Here is a 23148-nt window from a genome sequence, read left to right on the forward strand (position 1 = left end):
TTAGTATTTCAGTGATAGCATTCGAGTCTCTCTGGAATACAAAAAGGCTGGACGTGCTTACTGAGATCTAAATCAACTGTGTATTAACTACATTAAAATGAGACCCTAGGAAAGGCAAACTCCCAAACGTTTTTCTTCAGTTCATATGTTGGATGTATTAAATGGAAAGCTTGTACAAACTGTCTTGTTAATTAAGACGTTATGATCTGGTTTCAATGTCTGTTCCATCAATAAAGAAGAGCCTTTTCAAAGGCGGTAATTTGAAGACATAAACAAATCAAACAGTAAAACATGGTGTTAGTCTATGGCTTAAGTCATGCTGACAGGATCAGTTGTACGACAGGGTGTCTATCCAGTTCTAAGAGCTGCCAACGGCACCTGAGCCATATTAGTCAATGCCAACCGCAGAATCCAAGTCGTGTACTCAAACACTCATGTTACTGTATAGGAATGTTCGTCTGACTGGTGGGAGACAGTGAAGGTGGGTTCCTGATATGGTCAAAACAAGTGGTGAACATATATTAAATATAGAAATCTAGTGATGGTTTAGTGTAGTAAGGAATATGCTCTTGTTTGGTTTGAATAATGAAAGAACTTTGTTTTTACATCATTTTAACCGTGTTCCACTGAGGAAATTAATTATGTCAGGTGAACGTTATTTATGTCATTCTGAGAGTTCTATTTTAGTTCTGCATAATGTGTTCTCTGCAGTTCTTCAACAACAAAAAATCTATTTTGTCTTCAACTGAATAATTTTAATATCCTGTTGAGTTTCACTGAAATAAAGGAAATCCATTAACATTTCAGTTTTGAGTTATAAGATCTATATAAATCTATATAGCTCATTGCATCTGCTGTAAACAAGTACGCTTTGAAGTATACTGTATAAGAACATCTCAAGACATATATAGACCAGATATCAAGACATATGCATCCAAATTGATATTCACATTTTCCAAAGGCAGATCTCTCCCTCCACCTACTGGCCGAGTGTTTCACCAGCAGCACAGTATGTTGAGTAATAAAGCCTATAGAGACAGCGTAAATTATTAGACAATAGCACTATATACTGGTATATAAGCACATATAAATATGACCTAAATTACAACTTTTTATTACTTAAATTTTAACATTCTTTGTAAATTGTAACATTAAGTTAAAAATAATAGATTGAACAACAAAGCAATATTTATGCAGCATATATGGTTTGTTTGCTCTGACACCTCTCATCAAGGTCACAATAAGAGAAAGCTGATGTAAGAGACCCTGAGCCCCTTGAGACTGAAGCTCACAGTTCACATAGACTGTCTGTAAATATGCCAATATAAGGTATATAAGAGAAAAGCTGAGATTCTAACGTTCACACAACACAGTGACAAGCGTGGTCAGATATTAAAACAACCATAAATAAACAAATCCACTATAGTGGGAAAAAAAAAATAATAATAATGTCTGAGACTTAGTGGACATGCGTAGGCCTTTCTTTATATTTCTTTCAACTTTAAACTTTTTTTTCTTTCATATAGTCCAATCAAAATGTGATTTTGATGTTACATACAAATAGAGTTTAGCTGGTCGTATTTTAAGTTCTAGGAAAGATCTTAATTAGAGGTGTGCAATAAATCTGACTCAGCACAGCACGGCCCCAGTGTTACGTCGAGGCAGCGGCCGTATCCAAGTCCGTAACTACAAACCTCATCATCATCATCATCCTCCTCAACAACATGGCGCCAGCGTACAGCTGGACTGCACATAGACGCCACGGCAATTCTTCAACAAGTTACTTTACTCACTAAACGCAGCGTCGCGAAGATTTTTGTATCTTTTCTTTTTACTTTTCTTCTTACCCGCTTCGTTTGTTCTCTTTGACAAGCAAAGACCAGCCTTTTTGGTCATCTTAGTCTCAAAAACTCACCTGCTTTAGCAAAAAGAACAGACCGTACTGGACTCACTCACTGTTGCTGTATTTCTCAAAGTAACGTTAACGTTAAAAGGAAAGTGAGCACTGAGATTACGTAGACGGGAAAAGTACTTTTTTCCAGAAAATTAAGCCATGTAACTGCGCTCGAAAGGCTTTTCTTCAGAGGACATGCATCTAAACATGAGCGAAAATAACTGTCCATTTGAAGAAAGGCATAGAGACAGACTTCCTCCTATACTAAATCATGTAAGTATTTTTCAAATATTGCTGACTATGGTTAATATGACTTTTGAATATTCAAATATAATATGTTAAAATATACGTGAATGCATAATTGTTGCACTTTTATGCACTATTAATCTGAATTTTGCTTTATTTTTTAATGCACATTTGCCTTTGAATTGGTGTGGTTAATGGAAATTCTACTGGATTCTTTACGAAATTAGTTTACTGCTGAGACAACGACATAGTGTTAAATAACTCCGTAAATCACTGTTAAATCGGCATATGTGATTCATGTAATATTTAGCTCAACCTACTGCACGCACAGCGCATTTTCTTTTAGTGATTTTATATTTTCCTGGTGTTGAAAGCACACAGAATACATCAGCCGTAATGTTTCGTTTCCTCAAAACAACACTGATGCTGCTGCTGGTTACGCAATGAGTGACACAATCTCAATTAACAAGGTTTTGATTTCCTCCACTATTGTTTAAATGTGCTTTAATGTGTTGTATTCTTTACTGATACTTATTTTTATTCAGATATTTGAATAAGGGGGAGGGGCATAGGCTATATTATTTAGCAGGCTATTTATTTTTCAGATTTTTGCTTAATTAGATGTTAATCTGTCAGTCTAGTGTAGTATAGTAAATATAGTTTATTGTAGTATCTGTTCTCTATTGCCATTTGTTTTATCAGCAGAGTACAGGTGTGCCGCAGCACAATATTTTTTTTTAGAAATATTGGAATATAACGAGGATCATTTCATTGGCAGAACTTGGATCGCGGACCGAAGCTCCCTTTCCCCTCATATGGAAGCTTCATCTCCACCCTGAATCACAAAAGAGAGTCAGGCAGCCACAGTCTCTCTTCTCCGTTCCTGCTACCTGCAGTCAAGCAAGGTCAGACTGCTTCCAGCGCTGCCAGTTTTAGCTGTTTCTTGTTGCATAACTTGATTTTTTTGATATTATTAAACAAATTTTATCTATCCATAGTCAGTGCTTTAGGTCTAAACGCAGGTAGCACAAGCAAGGGTTACTATGGTTTTAAAATGATATGCATGAGTGATTTAAAGGTAATTCCCTTTTGCTACAACAACAAAAAAACTAATTGCATTTCAAAGCAGTCCATCTCGGCTGCTTTGAATTGATAACCACTTCACTGTTTCAAGCAGATGTTTTCCTTTCTTTGTCTTGGAGATCAAAGATGTTGTCTATGTGATGCATTCATCTTCAAGTCTATGACAAGGCATAAGTGTGTTCACGTCTGTCTGTAGCACAGATGAGCTGGGGATTTGTTAGGAAGACTCTACATGGACTGAGGCCTGACGCAGTGCTAAAGCTCGTTAAATGTTCTCACTTTACCTTATAAATTCACTGGGCGAACCTTGAAAAGGTCACTTGTTCCTACTGTAGTCCACAAGTACAAATCTTTTTGTGAGTCTTAACTCATCAGCTTTAATCAGTGCATTTGTTGAGAATTAAAGGACTAGAGTGCCTTTAAATATAATAACACACTGCGCTGATGGTGATTGCATGTTACCAGGTGGTTGTTGGGATGCTGAGAATCATTGTTCAGATGGTTGTTTCTGATAAGATAATGACAAATGATTGTTTGCTATAGAGTGATTGCAAAAATCCCCCTGGAGAGCAAGATGAGCGGCCCACCTTGCTCATATTGTGAGCTGCTGTCTAATTAAATATGTGTGCGTTTGTTTTCAGTGAGAGAGCTTCCTCCAATATGTCCAGATGTGAGACAGAAGCATCGTATCTCTATTGATGTTCTCCCTCCAGAGGTGAAGGCTCGTTTTGTCTCAGAACCCATTATTCCTATTCGGACCAAAACCGCCAAAGAGTTTCAGTACGTGCTTCTTCCTTTAGTCAACCTGCAGAATTCCCAAGGTCAGTTACAGTGGTTTTTAATTGTGTCTTTGTCCGGCTGTAGGGACGATGTTGAAAGGGCAACTATCTCAGGGGATTGGAAGCAAGTCCATGATTTCTACTTGACCACATTTGATTCCTTTTTGGAACTCAATGGTGCATTTAAGGTGTGTTGAAGCTCTCAATACTGTGTCTTGTTCATGTTTTAAAAGTTTTTACTAGAGTGCTGTTGATTGTTTTCATATTGCTTGAAATCTCTTTTGAGCATAAGGCCCAAATTAACCACAGCTTTTACTGTGAATTATCAGTTAATTTACTGTGTGTAAAATATAACAACAATCATTTAAAATATAATTATTTAAAAAATATATTTTACTAGTTGCTTAATTATTAATAGCATATAATTGACTTGTCTAAATGTTTTTATTTAGGCTTTTGAATAATGGTCAATTTTATGAATGAAACATCCTTTTATGTTTAGCCAAAGTTTTTAATGAGAACTCTTGGAAGTCGGTGGAAAAAGTAACCGTGAAAGTCAGGAAAGGGGTAAACTGAACATTTTGGTCTCCAAATGAATCAATGAGCTCATTCAGGGAGTAAAAAACAACATCGGCATATGGTTTCATCAGAAAATGTTATTCTTATGAGGTGAATAGTTTACCACCCATTTTATATGTGAAGTATATGTAAAATGCACCATGATTCATGTTTTATGTTTAAATTTTCTTTTCAGAAAGAAGCAAATGCTCCCTTTAACACTATTGAAGACTCAGGAATAAACATCAAATTTGTCAATATTGTTTATGATGCCTTACTCCACACGGTAAGTAAGAAACTTTCCATCGTAAGAGCTGACTGAAGTTCTCTTATAATTGAATTACACAGTAAGCCATTGTGCTCTGTCTGTTGTTTTGAATTTGGTTTTAACAAAATTGGTTTAATCTGGCTAATTTGCAGCCCGCGGACACACAGAAATCAGTCCTGAAGGGAATTATTAATAGCTTATTAAGAGAATGGAAAGGGTGAGTAGTGCATTGTGTTCTCTCATTGAAGCACTAAAAGAGGACATGAAGTCTTTGCAGAAAATAGTGATTAAAAAAGAATCACTGTCAGTTTTGTTTTTGTATTTTTAGGCCTCGCACAAAGGATGACCTTAGAGCGTATTTTGTTCTTGTGCAGGTAATGGCATTGTTTTTGCACACTTTTGTGTTTTCTTTTTGTTTGTAAAGAAATGATTAGTTCTCTCTATCTCTTAAGAGAGTTATGTTCTGTTTCACTATTACATCCTGGCTTAATGGGCTGATCTGCAGTAGGTTATCAAAAAGTAGCTAACTATATTGAACCACATTGTTTATTGTTATAACCAGAGCTGTATTTATTTGTCAGAAAAACTGGCTCTAAAATTTGGATCTCAATTAGGGTGTTAGAATTAACATAAGATGCATAATAATTTATATATTAAAAATTAAACTAATCAATTTTATGAACCAGAATTGCTATCAGTTTGAAAACTTCGTGACATCAACATGTAACTAAATAATGTGCAACAACAAGGGCTGCACTAATCAGTGATTATTTAATCTGTCAATTGTATCCAATCTATGAATCGTTTAATGACTTGAAACGTATGAACAAATTGATTCACGAAAAGAACCATTACAGTGCACGGCACGAAAGTGAGAGAAGACAGTTTAGGAGAGCGTGTTTTATCTCAGTTTGCTCACCTGTAAAGCTTTTTGCACAATAAAATGTGATTAACAAATATAGTGGTGTAAAGTTTTGGTGCTCATTGGAAAAATTTGTTGTGAGAACAGTTACTGTCACGCTACTAAAAAATCTAGCATCTTTCAGTTTGTTACCCCAACACTGCTGATCATTCCTCTTACCATGCCATTAATACAAAATTGCCTTAATTACACACAGAACCCAAAGACATATGATACTTTTCTGCAATACCTGTAATTTCCCTTTGCGAACCAAAGCAGTTATCTGTGTGCAATCCTATAGATGTGCACATACACAGCAAAATTGCTCTAATCTATCTTTGATTTGCCCTTTGTGTTGGCAGCTACGTTAAACACCCCAAGCTAAGTAAGAGGCGAATGGGAGTTTCAGGAAACTCTTGATCTCCTCTCTCACCACATGGCCCATTGACTCCAGCCATAGCTCTGCTCTGGTGCAGACAGATCGTGAGCTAAGTGTTTACTTCACACATGACCAGCGCAGGCTGGCCTGGGACTGTCCAAATAAGGACACAGCCACTGGATTTAAGCCTGGGAAGCCGTAGGCAGAGAGAGAGGCGATGGCTTGGTTAGCTGGGATTTGATTCGTTTTGGGTTTTCAGCTTTATGAAACGTTTTTTTTTCTCTCCATTTGATGGGGATCAGTGGTGGTGAGAGTTAGACGTTTTCATAAACAGAAGCATGTATACAGATTTCGGTCTTCTCCAGAGTTTGCATATAGTGGTATTCATCTCCAGACTGTTGATGGGCTCTCTGACCTACATTTCTCTGGAGGACATGATGAAATTGAAAAGCAGAGGCAATTATTGGGCTGATCTGTCTGCCACTAATGTCAGGCAGCCTCTGTATTATTTGCGTTTGCCGTGCCTAAGGAAGGGATGAGGTCATACTGGAGAGGAAAAGAGCTGGTTTCCGCTGCAGTGCCACTTCTTATTAAAAGCCAGACTTCTTTCTCTGCTCCTAAATGAAAAGTTATATTTCCTTTTTGAAGTTTGCTGAAATGCCTCTCTGTGTCGCAGAACCCTCAGTACACCAGCCCAGCCACATATGTCATCTATGCACACTTACTGAGGCAAATAGCAGCCCTGGCTGAAGCGGACCACCATTTCCTGATGCACTGGTTTAAAAAGTGAGTCTGTACAAGAGAGCAATTCACAATGGAAAAGTCTAGCTCCTTTGCCCTAATTTATTTTAAATAAATTAGCTTTTTGGCTTTTTTGCATTCTAAGTAGTTGTTGTTTTAATTGTGAAATGTGTAAATCCAACAAATTGACAGTAAAAAAAGAAGTGTGTATGGATTATATCTTCCTGCTTACGATATGTTTCATCTTTCAGGCTGCCTCAGAAGCGTTTCAAACAGCTGGTGGAGCGCTTGCAGCTCTTCATCACTACCCGCCTATTTCCTGCCAAGCCAGAAGAGTTGCCGCCCATGGCCAAATGCTCCTGGTGGATTCCCTCAGCCACTAAAGTCCTTTCCCTGCTTAGTGAGTACTACTGTGCTGGCCACTAGAGAGGGCCTGGAGACAGTCGAGATGCTTTCTCGTAGTTCTTTACAACTGATTTTGAACCAAAAGAATCTAAACATTGGTCTTGTTCTAACAGATGCTGCAAATAGCATTTCCTCTCCTCCTATCATCCCTTTCACTGATTTCTACAACCTAACATTGGACCACATAGATTTTATGGAGGATTACCACACGTGGCAGGCTCACGGAAATTCAAACAGGTGTGAATGTAAAAATATAATTTCACATAACACTTCAAAATTTGTGTTTTGTCTTGTTTTTGTCCTTAAAACAAGAAATTTATTTGAGTCAAATATTGTATTTTTAGTTTTACAATATTGTTTTTTTTTAATTATTATTATTTTAATTAGCACAATGACATGTTTTAAAAATTACTAAGTTGTAAGATTTATGTGTGAAACATGTCATTAAAACACTGCCATTTAAAAGTTTGGGGTCAGTAAGATTTTTAGTTTTGCATATTTATTTTTTATTTATTTTATTAGTATGAATGCATCAAATTGATAAAAAGTGACAGTAAAGACATTATAATGTTACAAAAGATTTAAAATAAATGTTTTTTGTTCTTTTGAACTTTCTATTCATAAATCCTGAATTCTGATAAAAAGTGCATCAGTTTCCACGAAAATATTAAGTAGCACAACTTTTTTTTTCAGCGTTCATAATGATAATAAGAAGTCATGTTTCTCGAGTACCACATCAGCATATTAAAATGATAGGTGAAGGATGCTGTGACACTAAAAACTGAAATAATGGCTCCTGATATAGTATTTCTGTAGTAATAATAATATTTATATTATATGTATCTCTAATAACAATTATATATAATATATAAAACTATAATCAAAACTGTATTTTTGATTAAATAAATGCAGCTTTTGGTCAGCTTAAGAGACCACTGTATGCTTAAAAAAGAAAAGACTACTAGGGTTAGAAGAATAAACACAATTTAAAGGGGTCATCGGATGCAAAATTCGCTTTACAAGTTGTTTGAACATAAATGTGTGTTGGAAGTGTGTGTACACATCCATCCTATAATGATAAAAATCCACCCAGTAGTCTTTTAAAATCCCTATTTTAAAATCCCCTTTCTCAAATCAGGCTGTTCTGAGAGCCATGTCAGAATGACGTAGTTCTGAACAGACTGCTCCCACGATAGTTGATTGACAAGACCGTATTACCTTAGACCCGCCCTGAGTGAGCTGAGAGCTGTCCACAGACTCCAGTGCAGGGGAAGACAAGAACGTCTCCCGATTAAGCGATTGAGGCGTTTTGTTGTTGGATGTAATAATGAATATAGCAGTCTTCATTTACTCCCGACATCTGAGCCGCTGAAGACGCAGAGGATTAATGTTACTTTCGCTTTGAAGGGAATGTGCCGATCCCGATCTGCCTAAATGCATCTATGTTCGCCCGAATCATTCGTGATCCAGCTTTATCTACAGAAGAAGTGAGTACAAGGGTTTTTATGAATCTTTGCAAATCACCTTTCCTAATAATGTGCTGCTAGTTAGCCAGCTTCGTGGCTGAAGTTTAGTATGCTCCATAGATATATATACCTAGATGCCTCATTATGGACTGTTTCTATGGACCGCGATACGTAAGCCATCTGCCATTTTTGGAACGGTCTGCGAATCTTTGAGCGCATTGACTGTGCGTCTACAACAGAAAATTATACGCTTGTAAATCTTTGAATTTTCATTAATTATTATGGTGAATGCGAGATGGCCGACGCGTCAACGTGAATAGGGGATCTACACATATCTATGGTCTGCTCGTCACTCCACGGAAGAGAGTGGTCAGCAGAGCTCACTAGCATTTAAAGTAACATGAACTAAATCAGTGTGCTGAAAACAGAGCTGATTTTGACAGGGTAAAGAAAGTGTTTTTTACACTGCCATTTTAGACTTTTCATTAAGACCCTAAAGAATCATATCAACTTGTGTAAAATGGGCATCCGATGACCCCTTTTAAGATATATTGGTCTGTCACCAGTGAACACTTTAAACTTGTACCTAAGACCAAGTAATTTCTGATCTCTATCTTCTCAGGTTCACCTTCTGTCAGTTCCCCTTCATCCTGTCCACAGTAGTGAAGAAGGCCATCATCCAGAGAGACTCTGAGCAGCAGATGATCAGCATGGCCAGGGTGAGAGTTGACCTGCACAATGAGATCTCACTATAGCTAAAACTGTCTTAAGATGAAAAATCTAGTCTCTGTTTGGGAAAATATGTGTTCTAGTCAGAGAGTATTTTCTGATAACAATCCTAGCTTGGGTGGGGCGGCCATTCCTATGGCTCCCTCCCAAACATATGTGTCCAGACTGTAGGATAAACAGACACGTGGCTGGAGAATAATATCATCATACACCGCAAGTAGACAGACATCATCTGTTTAAGAAGTGTTACTCAGAAACAAGAAATATAGAGACATTGAATAAAACCTAGATGTGGTCATGTTCTGCAAACCTGTTTGTTGACTGACAAATGCATTCTCTCTATGTCCAATGCAGCAAACCCTGGTGGACAAGGTTTCTCGCAGGCAGAGGGTGGATATGAGTCTGCTGTTTCTCAACATTAAAGTTAGGCGTCTGCAGCTGGTCAGTGACTCACTGGATGAGGTAATACTGCTCGGTCCAAATCTGTAAACGTAGAATTGCGTCTGTTCCTGTAGATGTTACCAGGAGCTCCCTTGAACCATTGAAAACTATTTAGCTCTAAAGGAAGACATACTTATGTATGGGATGCATTGCTCTGTATAAAGTAGCACAAATCTAAGTTTTGTTTTCCTAGGCTGAGAGAACTTTCAGCCAACAGCATGTACATTATGTTCTGGAAAGTTCTAAGTCTGGCTAAGACTTAATTTGGAAAAATGGCCCCTCCATAAATGTGTTCCTTTTTTTAATAGCTTTCGAGAAAGCGAGCAGACCTGAAGAAAAAACTGAAAGTGACGTTTGTTGGGGAAGCGGGGTTGGACATGGGTGGACTCACAAAAGAGTGGTTTCTTCTCCTGATTCGACAGATTTTTCACACAGACTATGGTAAGACAATCAGGACGAACAGTGCCAGTCTTTGACAATATACAGGTGGTAAAAAAATCTGAAGAAATCTGTTGTCTCATTAAATATGTCTAGAATTTTTTTCTTGAGAGGCAAAATATGTTAGACTATTTAAATGTTTACTCTCAACATCTTAACAAAGATGTCTCCCCAGTAACAAAATTTAATGAGATTTATTATAATTTTTTAAAAAGTAGTTGAACATTAATATTCAAAACCATGATCAGCAATGCAGATTTTGTGTGTTCTCTCTCTCGCTCCCGCACACACACACACACACACACACACACACGCACTTTCCATAGACTTCTATTGTTTTTATATGGACCAAACAATATTTTCTATCCCCTAACCCAGGATTTCCCAAAGTGGGGTTCGTGAGGGAATTGCAGGGGGTTCGTGAGTTGGTACAGGGTGTGCCTACGAGTGTATACCATTAGCGAATTAATGATAAAAAAAAAATCAATTAAAACGTTTTTGCAAATAAATGTTACAGGTTTATACAATTGTCATGTAAATTTAAAATCTTAAATGTATAAATATAATTCTCTTTTTGGAAAACCTTGTATTTAAACAATTATTGTGGAAAAAATGTCATACATTATAAATTAAAGTAATGTGAATTTTTATAATAACATTAGCTATATAAATATTGCTGAAATTTAAAACTGATGAAAATAAGTATTTTTAAAATTAAACATACAAATGTGCCAATAAATTATTGAAATAGTTACTTAAAATATCAGGGGGTACCCAACCCTAACCCTAAACCTACCACTTACAGAAAATCTGTTTGTATTGTTACACTTTCAGATAAACATCATTTACTGTTCTTAATAATTTTTATTATTAAATAAAATTTAATAAAAAAAAAAAAAAGTGAATACAATTTTTATTACATTTTATTATTAAAGGGAAAATAAATGAAGTAAAAAAAAAAAGATAACATTAAAATATTAAAGTGTCTGGTTCAACAGTGCGCTCTAGTAGGAAAGTATCTTCAAGACTTCAAGTGTCAGACTTGAGTCGTCAGTCCTCATTTGAATAATTTATTTAGACAGTGGTGTAAATAAATAACACAATCAGTGATTGCTGCTTTTTCTTAGTGAATAGTAATTGTTCTTTTCTGCATCTGTGTGTCATGTTGCAGGCATGTTCACGTATGTGAAGGAGTCCCAGTGTCATTGGTTCAGCAGCTGGAAATGTGACAACTACTCTGAGTTCCGATTGGTTGGAGCCGTATCCTTTCATTTCCCTGCAGTTTATACAGTATAGGTGGTCACATGTGGGTGTGACAAACTTAAAATAGCACATAAATACAGAGTCAGCTCCCATTTGGCACATACATCTGACGTGCATTCTCGTCCCTCTGTTTTCTGGTGGGAAATGTATTTTCTGCCACCAATCTGTGCTGTGATGATGTGAAAATGGAGCATATGCTATTTTTATGCCATGTGATTTGTAAATGTCAAGAACACAAGGTTATAATGCAATATGACGCTAATGACAGATGCACAGTTATAGTTATGGTTATGAAATGGCTTTGTAAGTGATGTGGTGCGTGAGCGGGCACGTGTCAGAGTCGAGAACTGCTCCATACGGTGCTCTCGGGAACGTGTGGGGAGAGACACGGTGGCAGCCAAAGCCTACCGTGTCCTGGTGTTACCCCTCTAATTGTCCCCTCTGGCTTAGGCTTGTCAATGCATGTAGCTGCAAGTCCAGAGCTCGGCCTCAGAGCTCCCTCTCCTTCAGCACAGAATTGCTGTGTCACATCAGTGAAAAATTATGAAATAAAGATTCTTTTGTTTTGTCTCGTTAGGAACAGCCAGGGCTCGGTTTGTGTTGTCTCATCATTGAAGTCCTCATGGAAACTGTCCCGCCTGTCTGCTCTCTCCCCTCTCTCTCCTGAGCTGAGGACTTTTTTCCATCGCCCTCGCTACACATATGGAGAGCACATGGGGCTGAGTTGTCAGCTACAGCTGAAAGCACTTACGTGCAGGGCTCTTCACATTTTCCTTTAAATGTATTGTACACCTGTTGGGTGTTCTTCCATGCATCTTACTGTGCTACTATACTGTAGGGGATGTTACGATATTAGCAAATCTTAAATAACTTCTGTAAGTTGTGCAACACTAAAGTGTTTCAACCGCTCCCTTCATCTTCAGTTGGTATTAAATTTGGCTGCTCATGCAGATTAAAATTCCATTTGTTGCCACTAGTTGCACAGAAGATTACAGACTTTAAAGTTGAGCTTAAAAGGAAGTAGTGTCAGAGCTTTTCTTCAGCATTAGGACATACTTTTGAGTAAAAAAAAAAAAAAAAGTTAGGGTGGGTGCTAGTTTCTGTTCATCGGTTGTTGATTGGATGGAGGCAGATCTGAATGTGAGCTTGCAGTCGATTGTAAGAATGGGGCAGGGTTTAAGCAGACAAAATGATTGGAGAAGTTCGCCATACATCATCAGAGGCACACAAACCAGAAGACTTTAGTTTATATTACAGCCGTGAATCATTATTTGCTACTTGGCATTGCTATTCAAAAGTTGGTGGTTTTAGTGGATGGACATTCTTATTCAAGAGAACACTAGTACATTAGCATATAGAGTCGTCAAACTAACATGCATGCACTAAAAGGAATAAAATTTCAGTTTGTAATGATTGAAATTTTGAAGGCATAGCATAAGAATACAGGAGAAGATATGCATAAGGATTTTGTGTTTTCACGTTTGTTATGGCTGAAACCCAAAAAATGCTTATATGTGTTTTTATTGCCTTTGATATCACGCACTCCTGTGCCTATACACTTTTGTTCAAAAGTTCGGGGTAGATGAGATTCTTACCAAGACAATATTTATTTGATCAAAAATATAGTAAAATAGTAATATTGTGAAATATCATTACATTTTAAAATAACTGTTTTCTGTTCCATAATATTTTAAAATGTAATTTACACGTGATGCCAAAGCGGGATTTTCAAAGCTGAACGATTTATTACTATCATCAATGTTGAAAACTGTTGTGCTGCTTAATATTTTTGAGGATTTTTTTTTTTTTTTTCAGAATTCTTTGTTGAATAGAAGTTTCAAAAGAAGAGCATTTATGGGAAATAGAAATCTTTTGTAATATTATAAATGTCACTTAAAAAAAAATCTAATGCATTCACACTGAATAAAACTATAAATACTTAAAAAAAAAAAAAAAAAAAATACCCCAAACTTTTGAATGGCAGTGCAGTTTGGTAGTTAAAATAAGTAAACTAATTTGTAGACATGACTAAAAATCAATTCACCTTACATGGTGATCATTAGATGTGACATTATGGAAAGCAGAGTGTTAAAGGTGCCTTCATATAAACTGCTGCCTGTTAGATAATTGGCCATCAAGCAGTGAGGAAGCCACCTTTGGTTTCTGATGCAGCCATTGTGTAACAGAAGGCTGGAGGTGTGTGTCAGGTCTGTGAATCCTTCCAGCTGTGCAAACTTAACCCCATCTGTCAGCTCATGGGCTTGGCTGTGTACAACAGCATCACACTGGACATCCGCTTCCCCCCTTGTGTCTATAAGAAGCTGCTGACCCCGCCCATTGTGCCATGTGACCTCGACACCCCCGTCGGCATGGCGACCCTCAACCTGGACGACCTCCAGCAGATTATGCCTGTATGTACACAAGCTGTGACACACCACATGGTATCATATTCAATCCTGCCAAATCTTGACAAACACACATTTATCAATCGCTGATGGGTGAACCTCCTGCTCTCACTGTGTAGTGTGGTATTATTATTCCAATATAAAGTAATCCAGCCCCCATATAGCATATATGTACTGTTTAGGATGTGATGCTCATTATATGGTGACATTGAGCTCACTAAGCCATATATAAACAGTGTAGATGGCTGACAGAATAACACCGAGTCAGAAATAGCTCTTGCATTATCTTTTGCACTTCCAGGGTGTCACCCAGCCTTCTCAAACTCGCACACTCCTGTCGTCTAGTCGCCTGGATGCGATTAATAAGTCTCAGATGGTGCGTTGTTCTGAGGACAGCAGTAATAGTGCTCTGTTGGCTTTCAGCTCTGCTGATAAAGTCATACCTGTCTTGTGAATCTCACAGCGGCCTTTGAAGTATCTCGCTCTCCTTTCTTTTGATCTCCTTAACCCTTCAAATGCTAGTTTCTTGTGTTCCGTTTCAAATACAGCTAAATATCAAGTAAAAGTATCCCATTACTGTTACTTATTGCTGTTTATGAGAAATTATTACGAGGGAAAAAAAATCAAATGATTGTCTGAATGTATACAACTCTGATTTGACCATTTAAAAGCTTATGGTCAGTACAATGTTTTTTTTCAGCAAGGGTAATTTAATGTGATTAAATTTAATAGAAAAGACATGTATAATGTTACAAATTTCAAATGAATGGTGTTCTTTTGATCTCTCTATTAATCAATGGATCCTAAAAACAGTATAGTTTCTAGAGAAATATTAAGCAGCAATCAGCATGTTGGTATGAATTACTTACATTTTAAAATATATCAAAATAGAAAATGTTTGTTTAAAATTGTAATAATAGTTTGCAATGCTAATTTTGATTAAATAATGCATCTTTGGTGAGCATAAGACTTGTTTAAGAAAACGTACCTAAAAAATTTACTCTACGCTTTTGAATGATAGTGGACAGTAGTTTATTTGTTTTGCTAACGTTAAACTAGGAAAAGACAAAAATGTAAGTAATTGGTCATTTTTTTATTCAAAACCTAGTTACTGAGTTTAGAGGTCTTGTTTCATGTATTTTGTGTGAGAACTAGTCCTGGTCTCCCCAATATCATGCGAGTTGTTTTTTGAAAATGGTATATTATTAAACTTTAGCAAGATCACAGGCAGAATTTAAAATACATTTAATTTCAAACACATTCGATATTAATGGCTGAATGGTTCCAGTGTACTTCAGTGTACAGTGTACTGTTTTCTTTTGGTGACAATGATATTCCTGTTCAAATTCAGCCAGTGCCTCTCTTCATGTGTCCAGCAGATGGCGCCCGATATTAGCTATTTTTTTCTGCAGTAAAGCTCTTTGTCATAATACAGTATGCTGAAATTTAATGTACAAGAGGTTGATTGTATTTTGAAATACTAGTTATGCTCCGCTTTCATATTGATTCCCCTTCACTCTCCTGTTACTGCAGAGTCAGATTTAAATGAGCCAGATGTTCTGTTTTAACAGTCTCTGGCTTCCTCCAAAGTTACATAACTGCCTGCGGGCGTTGTTTGCTTCCTTGTTTCAAACTTTTTCCAAAGGTAATGTGGATGAGGAATCTCTAAAGCTACTTTCTTAAAATGAAAAACTAGATTTCTGGAATTTTTATCAAACAGCACACTCATTTGCTACCATTTTATTAGCTGCACAATTTATTTTTTTTAAATGAAGTGCTGCCTTCAGCAGAATATACAATGCTCTCACAGTCACAGAAATCTCACATAATGCCACATACATGATAAAATCTCAATTTTTTTTTTTAATAGTCAGTGCATTTTAATTTTATTATGATTTGTATAGATAGTGTCCCTTCTACTGCATTGTTTGCTGAAGTAGAAATGCACAGTATGGAGCACATAAAAAGCTAGCACATTTGTCAAATGTGAGTTCTTCTGTGTGCATTTTAGGATCTTGCTCATGGACTTGGGGAACTCCTCAGCTATGAAGGAAATGTCGAAGAGGACTTCTATACCACATTTCAGGTGAGTCCCCTCTGAACTCCACCTGCATCAGGATGTTTGCTCTCATAGACTTGTTTCCCGTTCCATCCTATCTAATAGATAAGTGTGTTTGCCTGATTGAACCAGGTGATAACGTCTGCAAATAATCAAAGCGGAGGTCATTTTTGTACTTTTTTCCTCTAGGTTTTTCAAGAAGAACTCGGAGTGGTCAAGTCATATAATTTGAAACCAGGAGGGGACAAGATCCCTGTAACCAACCTAAACAGAAAAGGTGAGAGAGTCTTCACTCTAGTTATGTGCATGACTGGATTTTCTCTTTTCTACATGAATTATCTCATTGTGTTATTCCTGCTACTGAAGGATTGATCTGTTTGTCCCTGCACAGAATACGTCCAGCTCTACATTGATTTCCTGCTGAATAAATCCATCTACAGGCAGTTTGCTGCTTTCTATCATGGTTTTCATAGCGTTTGTGCCTCAAATGCCCTGATGGTGAGTTTGTATAGTTTTCGCCAAAATACTTACTTGATAATTAAAAGGAATTCTGAGAGGAATACTCTGGAAGCAAGTAAATAGAAGCCAAGAAACAGCTTGACATTTAACTGCAGCTAGTAATTTTTAACAGCTAGTGCTGTTGTGAGGCACAGCAAGCCCTGGAATATTCTACAAGTGGCTCTCAGACAGAGAGAGTTTCAGGAGAGAGGGCAGGGTCTGTGGGCCGTTTCGTGTGTGTGTGTGTGTGTGAAGGCTACATCTGTGCATGGGCTGTCCCTTCCCCCTCTGTTGGAAGGGTGCCCTGTAACTGGGCCTGCTTTGTTTGTTCAATCTCCATACCATATCCAGGCTCTTCAGCTACTGGCTGGGAGAGACCTCAGACTCAAGGTCGTATAGAATGAATACATAGAAACCCCCAGAAAATTGCAAGTCTCTTACCCTGCTTAGCATGTCAATTGAAATCTGAACAAAGACCTTGCACAGCTCATGAGTATGTCACTTAACATGGTTTCCTCCATGTTTAAACACAGCCAATGCTAACTTAATTAACTAACTGGTTTTAACTACATTTTTTTATGTTTTCTTTTAAACATTGTACACAGGTTATATTTGTCTGACTATGGAAAAGTATGTTGTTAATAATAATGTTTATTATTACTAAGTAATTACTCTCTCAGCTCTCAGACCCTCCATAGACAGCAATGCAAACTGCAATGTTCCCAGGTCCAGAAACATAGCAAGGACTTCAGTAAAATAGACATCCATGTGACATCAGAGGTTCAACTGTAACTTTACGAAGCTATGAAAACACAAAGAAAACAAAAATAGTGACTTTATTCAACAATTCTTCTCCTCCTCATCCCGTCTGCAGTGGTGCGCTGCCATTGTGGAAAGAGATTCACGACGCATGTGTAATAATAATAATACAATACAATAAAATAAAATATAACTGTATAATAAACTCTAAGAGAATAATTATCATTAATAATAATGACAACAACAATGTGATATTAGTTTTGGTTTAAATTATTCTTGATTGTTGTTGTTTCAAATAATATGTAAATATACTGAATATCGGTTACAGTTTACAATATTGTCTGAATAAATACCTAGAATAATTTAACGAGACCAAAACTGTCATCGCATAATTGAGTTCCTTCATGAACTCTTTAGAAAATTTCCCTTTTTTAGTTTACTAATTAATGCACTCTGTTATCACTATACTGTACATTATGGTGGAAAATTGATTATTTTTTATTAATTTCTTTTAGTTTTTTATCGGCAGAACTTGAAGTTGTGTTTTTGTTGTTGCTTGTTATGCATGTTGGTACTTAGTTGACATTCGTGCAGTTTGCTAGTTAATAGTTCTTAATTCAAATTCTTGTGTCTTAACATGTTGAGGGAGTGTTTTAAACTGTGTGCTGGAATAGTCTGTGTGGAAACCACATTTACCAATACACATTTTCTTTCTTATTGCAAAATTTTCTTTTGTAAGAACAATAGTGACTTGTAGCGAGCCTAAAATACACAGGAGAGAGTGTTCAGGATGATGTTTTGTAGTTGTTGGTTATTTTTCTCTATATGCACCAGGGAAAAACATAAATTACACGTTTGTTTATCTGAGCGATGATTCAGCCTCGATTTAGACTTCCCAATATGGTGCTACTTCAGACTTCTCTCTTAATCAAGAGATGCACACAGAAAAAAGAAAAGCAGAGGAAGACTTATTTCATCTGACCATTTTAAGGAATGTTCAGCCTGTGAGTCATTGGTTTCTCTCTGGGTTCACTGAACTGCACAATCACCAGTTTGCTCTGCTCAGTTTTTTTTTTTTTTTCTCTTGCATGTTGTAGGATCAGCTATACATGTGTCCAGCTGATTATTTAAATAGCGTCACAATGAGAATATATAAACATGATTCCAGACCTCCTCTGACCTGATTCCACTGGCCATGATCAACGTTAGACCTTCCCCGTCTTTAGTGATTACACAACAGTTGACTATGTCCCTGGCTGCTTATGTAAGAGGCTCTGTAATAGTAATATCTGACTCGTTGGTCTTGGTGTGATGTGAGGCGGGAGGGGTGAGGTGGAGGGTTAGGGGAGAGGAAGGACGTGACGGATTGGTTTGGACCATTGCTACCTACAGTATTCTGTGGCTTAAAGACCTATCTTTATCTTTCAGTCTTTCACACTGTCTGACTGTTTCTCAACACACTGCACAGCACGATCTGTGTACGTGCAGGGTGTGGCAACTGTTGTATTTTGATAAGATATATATTTTACAAGGTTTTACACCAACATGGAGTAATTTTAGTTTTTTTTACTTTTAGTTTACTTAATTTTTGACAGGGGGTGGAGGGGTTGGGGATGTGAAATATGTGATAAGCACAAATGTAAAACATTGTTTAATATGCTGCTCTGACTGTGTCTTCTAAATAAAATGTTTTAATTATTTTTTCCTGGTTTACCAGGAATCTTCTGCTTTCATTTTTTCGTTCGATTAACATACGAATCAGACTAACATTGTCATGTCTTGCTATTTTGTATTTTTATTTATTTATTTTTTTGCTTTAAGTATCATAAACTAACAACGAACAATAATTTTTAAAGCATTTGTTAACCTAGGTTAACAATAAGATACTATTCACTATAATTCAGCCGTATATTACTGTTAACAATTCAGGCTTGTTCATAATGCACTACTATTCAAGAGATTAATTCTTTAATTCGGCAAAGACATTAAATTGATCAAAAGTGACAGTAAAGACATTTGTAATGTTACAAAATATTTATATTTTAAATAAATGCTGTTGAAATTTCTATTCATCAAATAATCCTAAAAACACAGATTTTTGAACAATAGTGATTCATAATGACTGTTTAAAATATATTAGCATATGTAGAAACTGACATTATCCAAGACTAATAAATGCTGTAAAATGAATATTCACTATTAGCTCATGTTGGCTATTGCCAATGTTAAACAATGTCCTTCTATTGAACTTGTATAAAAAGTGTTACCCAAACATTGTTTGTTGCAAAGAACACATGCAAGTGGGGGGCATAATTAAATGCATTTTTTTATCATGTTATTTATATTAACTTTTTTTTTTTTTCTGCAAATATGCATCAACGTAATCACAACAATGGTAGTATTATAAGGACTCGTTAAATCTGTCATTTATGCAGCTTCTAAGGCCAGAGGAGGTCGAGATCCTGGTTTGTGGAAGTCCTAATCTGGACATGGGCTCTCTGCAGCGAGTGGTGCAGTATGAGGGCTACAGCAAGACTGACCCCACCATCCGGTACATGTCCTGTTTACCATTTTTCATAGTCATGCTCTTACATGCATATCTATCAGTGGAAATGTTACTGTTCACTCTTGTGTTGCAGAGCCTTTTGGGATGTGGTGCTGGCATTTCCTTTGGAGCTGCAGAAGAAACTGCTCCACTTTACCACAGGAAGTGACCGCGTTCCTGTGGGAGGAATGGCCGACCTCAACTTCAAGATCTCCAAGATTGATGTCTCCACTGACTGGTAATCATCACATTGGCATATTGCAGTGAAATGACTGCATGCAAGTTCATTCTCTACAGTTTATTTATTCATTTTCTTTGCAGGCTCCCAGTGTCGCATACATGCTTCAACCAGATCTGTCTACCTCCGTACAAGAGCAAGAAAGAACTACGGCAAAAGTTAACTATTGCCATTTCAAATGCAGAGGGCTTCGGATTGGAGTAAATTACAGTTGTAGATCATTTAATCTGCGTTCACTGAAAGAATATGGGCTGTGATAATTTTTTTTTAACAACCAACAGGGTTGTGCATCAGAATTGAATTGAGAATGCCTTTTAAATTCTAGTGCAATTACTTAATTTGAATTGTGGTAACAAACAAGATGCAGAATTGCTATTCGAAATTGTATGCAAGGAAGTGGAATTAAAATCAATTAAATATTCAACAAAATGATCTTGTATACACTACTGTTCAAATGTTTAGGCAAGAAATTATAACTTTTATTTGGCAAGGGATGTTAAATTGATCAAAAGTGATATTAAATACATTAATAGTAATACAGTAAAGACATTACAAAAAACAAAAAACAAATGCTTAACTTTCTGTTCATTAAAGAATCCTGAAAGAAATGTATCATGGTTTCTAAATAAATATTAAGCAGCACATCTGTTTTTAACATTGATAAGAATAATTGAGCACTTGGATAATGTGATACTGAAGACTGGAGTAATGAATGCTTTGCCATCACAGGGATAAATAACATTTTAAAATAAATGAAAATAGAAAAAGTTATTTTTATATTGTAATAATATTTCACAAAATAATGTTTTTTTTTTTACGTTTAAAATTTTTTTTTTTTTTAAATCAATAAATGCAGCCCAGGTGAGCAGAAGAGATGTCTTTCAAAAACATTAAAAAATCATAGGTAGATAGATGGTATATAGACATAAAATTTTAGTTAACTTGTTGACAAGGGTGAAAGAGCACTTTATTTCCCAGAATGCATTGCCTGTCTTAAATTTCTGCAGTAAATTCCACTTCTTGTCATGCCAATTCAAATTCCAATTCATCTTCCTGTGAGTACGCTCAATTCAATTCACACTCACACTCATGAAGGAATTAGTAGAGAGACAATTCTACAATTCTGAGTTTTGCGCAATCCTGACAGCCACATCTGGCGGCAGTTGCATAAACGTAGCCACAATGTTAAGACTGTGTCTTAAGAACTAGTTTTACCAACTAGCAGTTGCCAAGGGGTAATCAGTCAAATAAGACCATTCTACCTTTTCAAAACTTAATTAAAAAGTTACGACCAGTCTTGAAGAAAAAAATTTGATGACTATCTTTTTAAGACTAGTCCAAACAGTTTATGCAGCTGGTCCCAGGATAACGCACAGCAGTGATAATGTAAGCTCTAGATATAAAGTCTAAGCAGTATGATGTATTGTGGATTGTGTGTACAGAGTAGTATTAATTGTTGTGTACCAGGGTTCTGTGAGGAACCCAGTTAAGCTGTTCGTCTTGCACACATCATTGCTGACTGTTTGAGTGAAGGACCAAACATTTTGTGTGGTATTAGAATATGTGGATTTATAGAAAATATAGTGTAAATCTGTTCAGGATGCTCTATTTTACTGCAATGTGAAATTAAAATTCAAATGTTAAGGATTTTTTTTCTTCAACATGGGTAATGTCCCATGCTCCTGTTAAAAGTAGGTCGATAAGGGGCTTGGTCTCAGCTAAAATAGCCTGGCAAACAGTCTGCCCAGCATTTTTAAAGAGACAGCGCTCTGTCTCCAGGGTTACAGGAGCCCACAGTTAATAAAAGCTCCTGTGTGAAACGTTCCTTAACTCAAGCATTCCCTCTGCTTCTGATTAGCTTATAAAATGTAGCTGTTAATAAACTAATGAACTTTTAAAATGAAAGGTCTGAGCTCAAATGTAAGTTGAGTGTAGTTTAGTAATTGTTGACAACCCTTTCTCAACCTCTCTTGGGCATGAAAGGAATATTGGTAATGTGACTAGATGTTGTGTGTGTGTCTGTGTCAGCGATTGTTTCATGTTTGTTGACTAGCCATAACATGGAAGAACTGTTTGTGCTTATTTGAATTTTGTATTTTTTATTTTTTGGATGGTGATTCCGGTTATTCTTCAAATAGAGTGGTTAACAGCAGTATTGGTCACAACAAAAAACATTATTTATTTTTATGACTAATGCTCTGCTTTGTGCCATCATTTTCTCAATTCATTTAGGACTCGAGGTCTAGTGATACTGCAGTATGTTAGTATGCTAGTGGATGACCTTTAACTAGTGGGGTGTACATCAGTCATCCTACACTCTCAGAAATAAAGGTACAAAAGCTGTCGCTGGGCCGGTACCTTTTCAAAAGGTACATGTTTGTACCTAAGGGGGCCATTTTGGTACCTTAAAGGTGCATATTAGTACTTAAAGTGTATATATTTAAAACTAATAGGTACAAAACTGTACCTTTTGAAAAGGTACCACCCCAGTGACAGCTTTTGTACCTTTATTTCTGAGAGTGTATTTATCCTGGCTTGGCTTGTGTGAGTGGATACTTGTAGGTGGTGTATTTTTGCATATTTCTTGCTCATCAAGTCCTGTGATTTTCATTGGGCTCATGCTTTATTTGTATTTATGTCATCTGTCAATCTGAATCACTCCTGTGTTCATGCTATGGTTTTATGTTCTCCAATGACCGAATACAAATGTATTTACAATGTATTTATTTCAACTTTGCTCATTCATTTTTAATGAATAAAGTTATACAGCTAAGTTTTCATTTTTATACAACATAGCATTTTTTATGTGATGAAAAAAGGTTCCCTTGACCTGTATTTTTTTGTCATTTTGGGGTTATTGCCACCTCCTGACTAGAATGTGAGCTTGACGCATTGCTTAAATGTGTGTAGGTCAAATGAAGAACTGCAGAGAACACAGCGAGAGCTGCCAACATTTCACCTCTGGCTCTTTAAAAGACCAAACAAAATATTCATTTGCTAAATATTTGTTATAATTTCTGCTGTTATGAGTGTTTTATGCATATTATTTGCCC

At 36.5% G+C, this 23148-nt stretch overlaps 1 protein-coding gene across 2 annotated transcripts; it reads left to right on the top strand.

Annotated features, from left to right (window-relative positions):
• Positions 1 to 1640: 1640 nt before the first annotated feature.
• On the top strand, positions 1641 to 22875 carry hectd2 (HECT domain containing 2). 2 transcript variants are annotated; one of them, XM_058794057.1, is made up of 21 exons: positions 1641 to 2167; positions 2919 to 3045; positions 3865 to 4003; positions 4088 to 4190; positions 4757 to 4846; positions 4981 to 5045; positions 5157 to 5202; positions 6785 to 6894; positions 7101 to 7249; positions 7368 to 7491; positions 9343 to 9439; positions 9804 to 9911; positions 10199 to 10331; positions 11500 to 11588; positions 13844 to 14002; positions 16008 to 16082; positions 16245 to 16332; positions 16447 to 16553; positions 19748 to 19863; positions 19952 to 20095; positions 20179 to 22875. In XM_058794057.1, the coding sequence occupies exons 1-21, from the start codon at positions 2090 to 2092 to the stop codon at positions 20297 to 20299; spliced, it is 2268 nt and encodes a 755-aa protein (XP_058650040.1). In that variant the 5' UTR covers positions 1641 to 2089; the 3' UTR covers positions 20300 to 22875. The 2 variants fall into 2 exon arrangements, with proteins under 2 accessions (XP_058650040.1, XP_058650041.1); XM_058794058.1 differs by lacking the exons at positions 4981 to 5045; positions 5157 to 5202.
• Positions 22876 to 23148: the final 273 nt, after the last annotated feature.

The sequence above is a fragment of the Onychostoma macrolepis genome, chromosome 12 (genome assembly GCF_012432095.1).
Source record: "Onychostoma macrolepis isolate SWU-2019 chromosome 12, ASM1243209v1, whole genome shotgun sequence".
In the NCBI taxonomy this organism is placed as follows: Eukaryota; Metazoa; Chordata; class Actinopteri; order Cypriniformes; family Cyprinidae; genus Onychostoma; species Onychostoma macrolepis.

Bases quoted from the DNA above. Each gene is read 5' to 3' on its own strand.
- hectd2 (XM_058794057.1), top strand. From the start codon at position 2,090: ATGCATCTAAACATGAGCGAAAATAACTGTCCATTTGAAGAAAGGCAT. The intron at 9,440-9,803 runs GTGAGAGTTGAC...TGTCCAATGCAG, and splicing joins AGATGATCAGCATGGCCAGG to CAAACCCTGGTGGACAAGGT. The intron at 16,083-16,244 runs GTGAGTCCCCTC...TTTTTCCTCTAG, and splicing joins ACTTCTATACCACATTTCAG to GTTTTTCAAGAAGAACTCGG.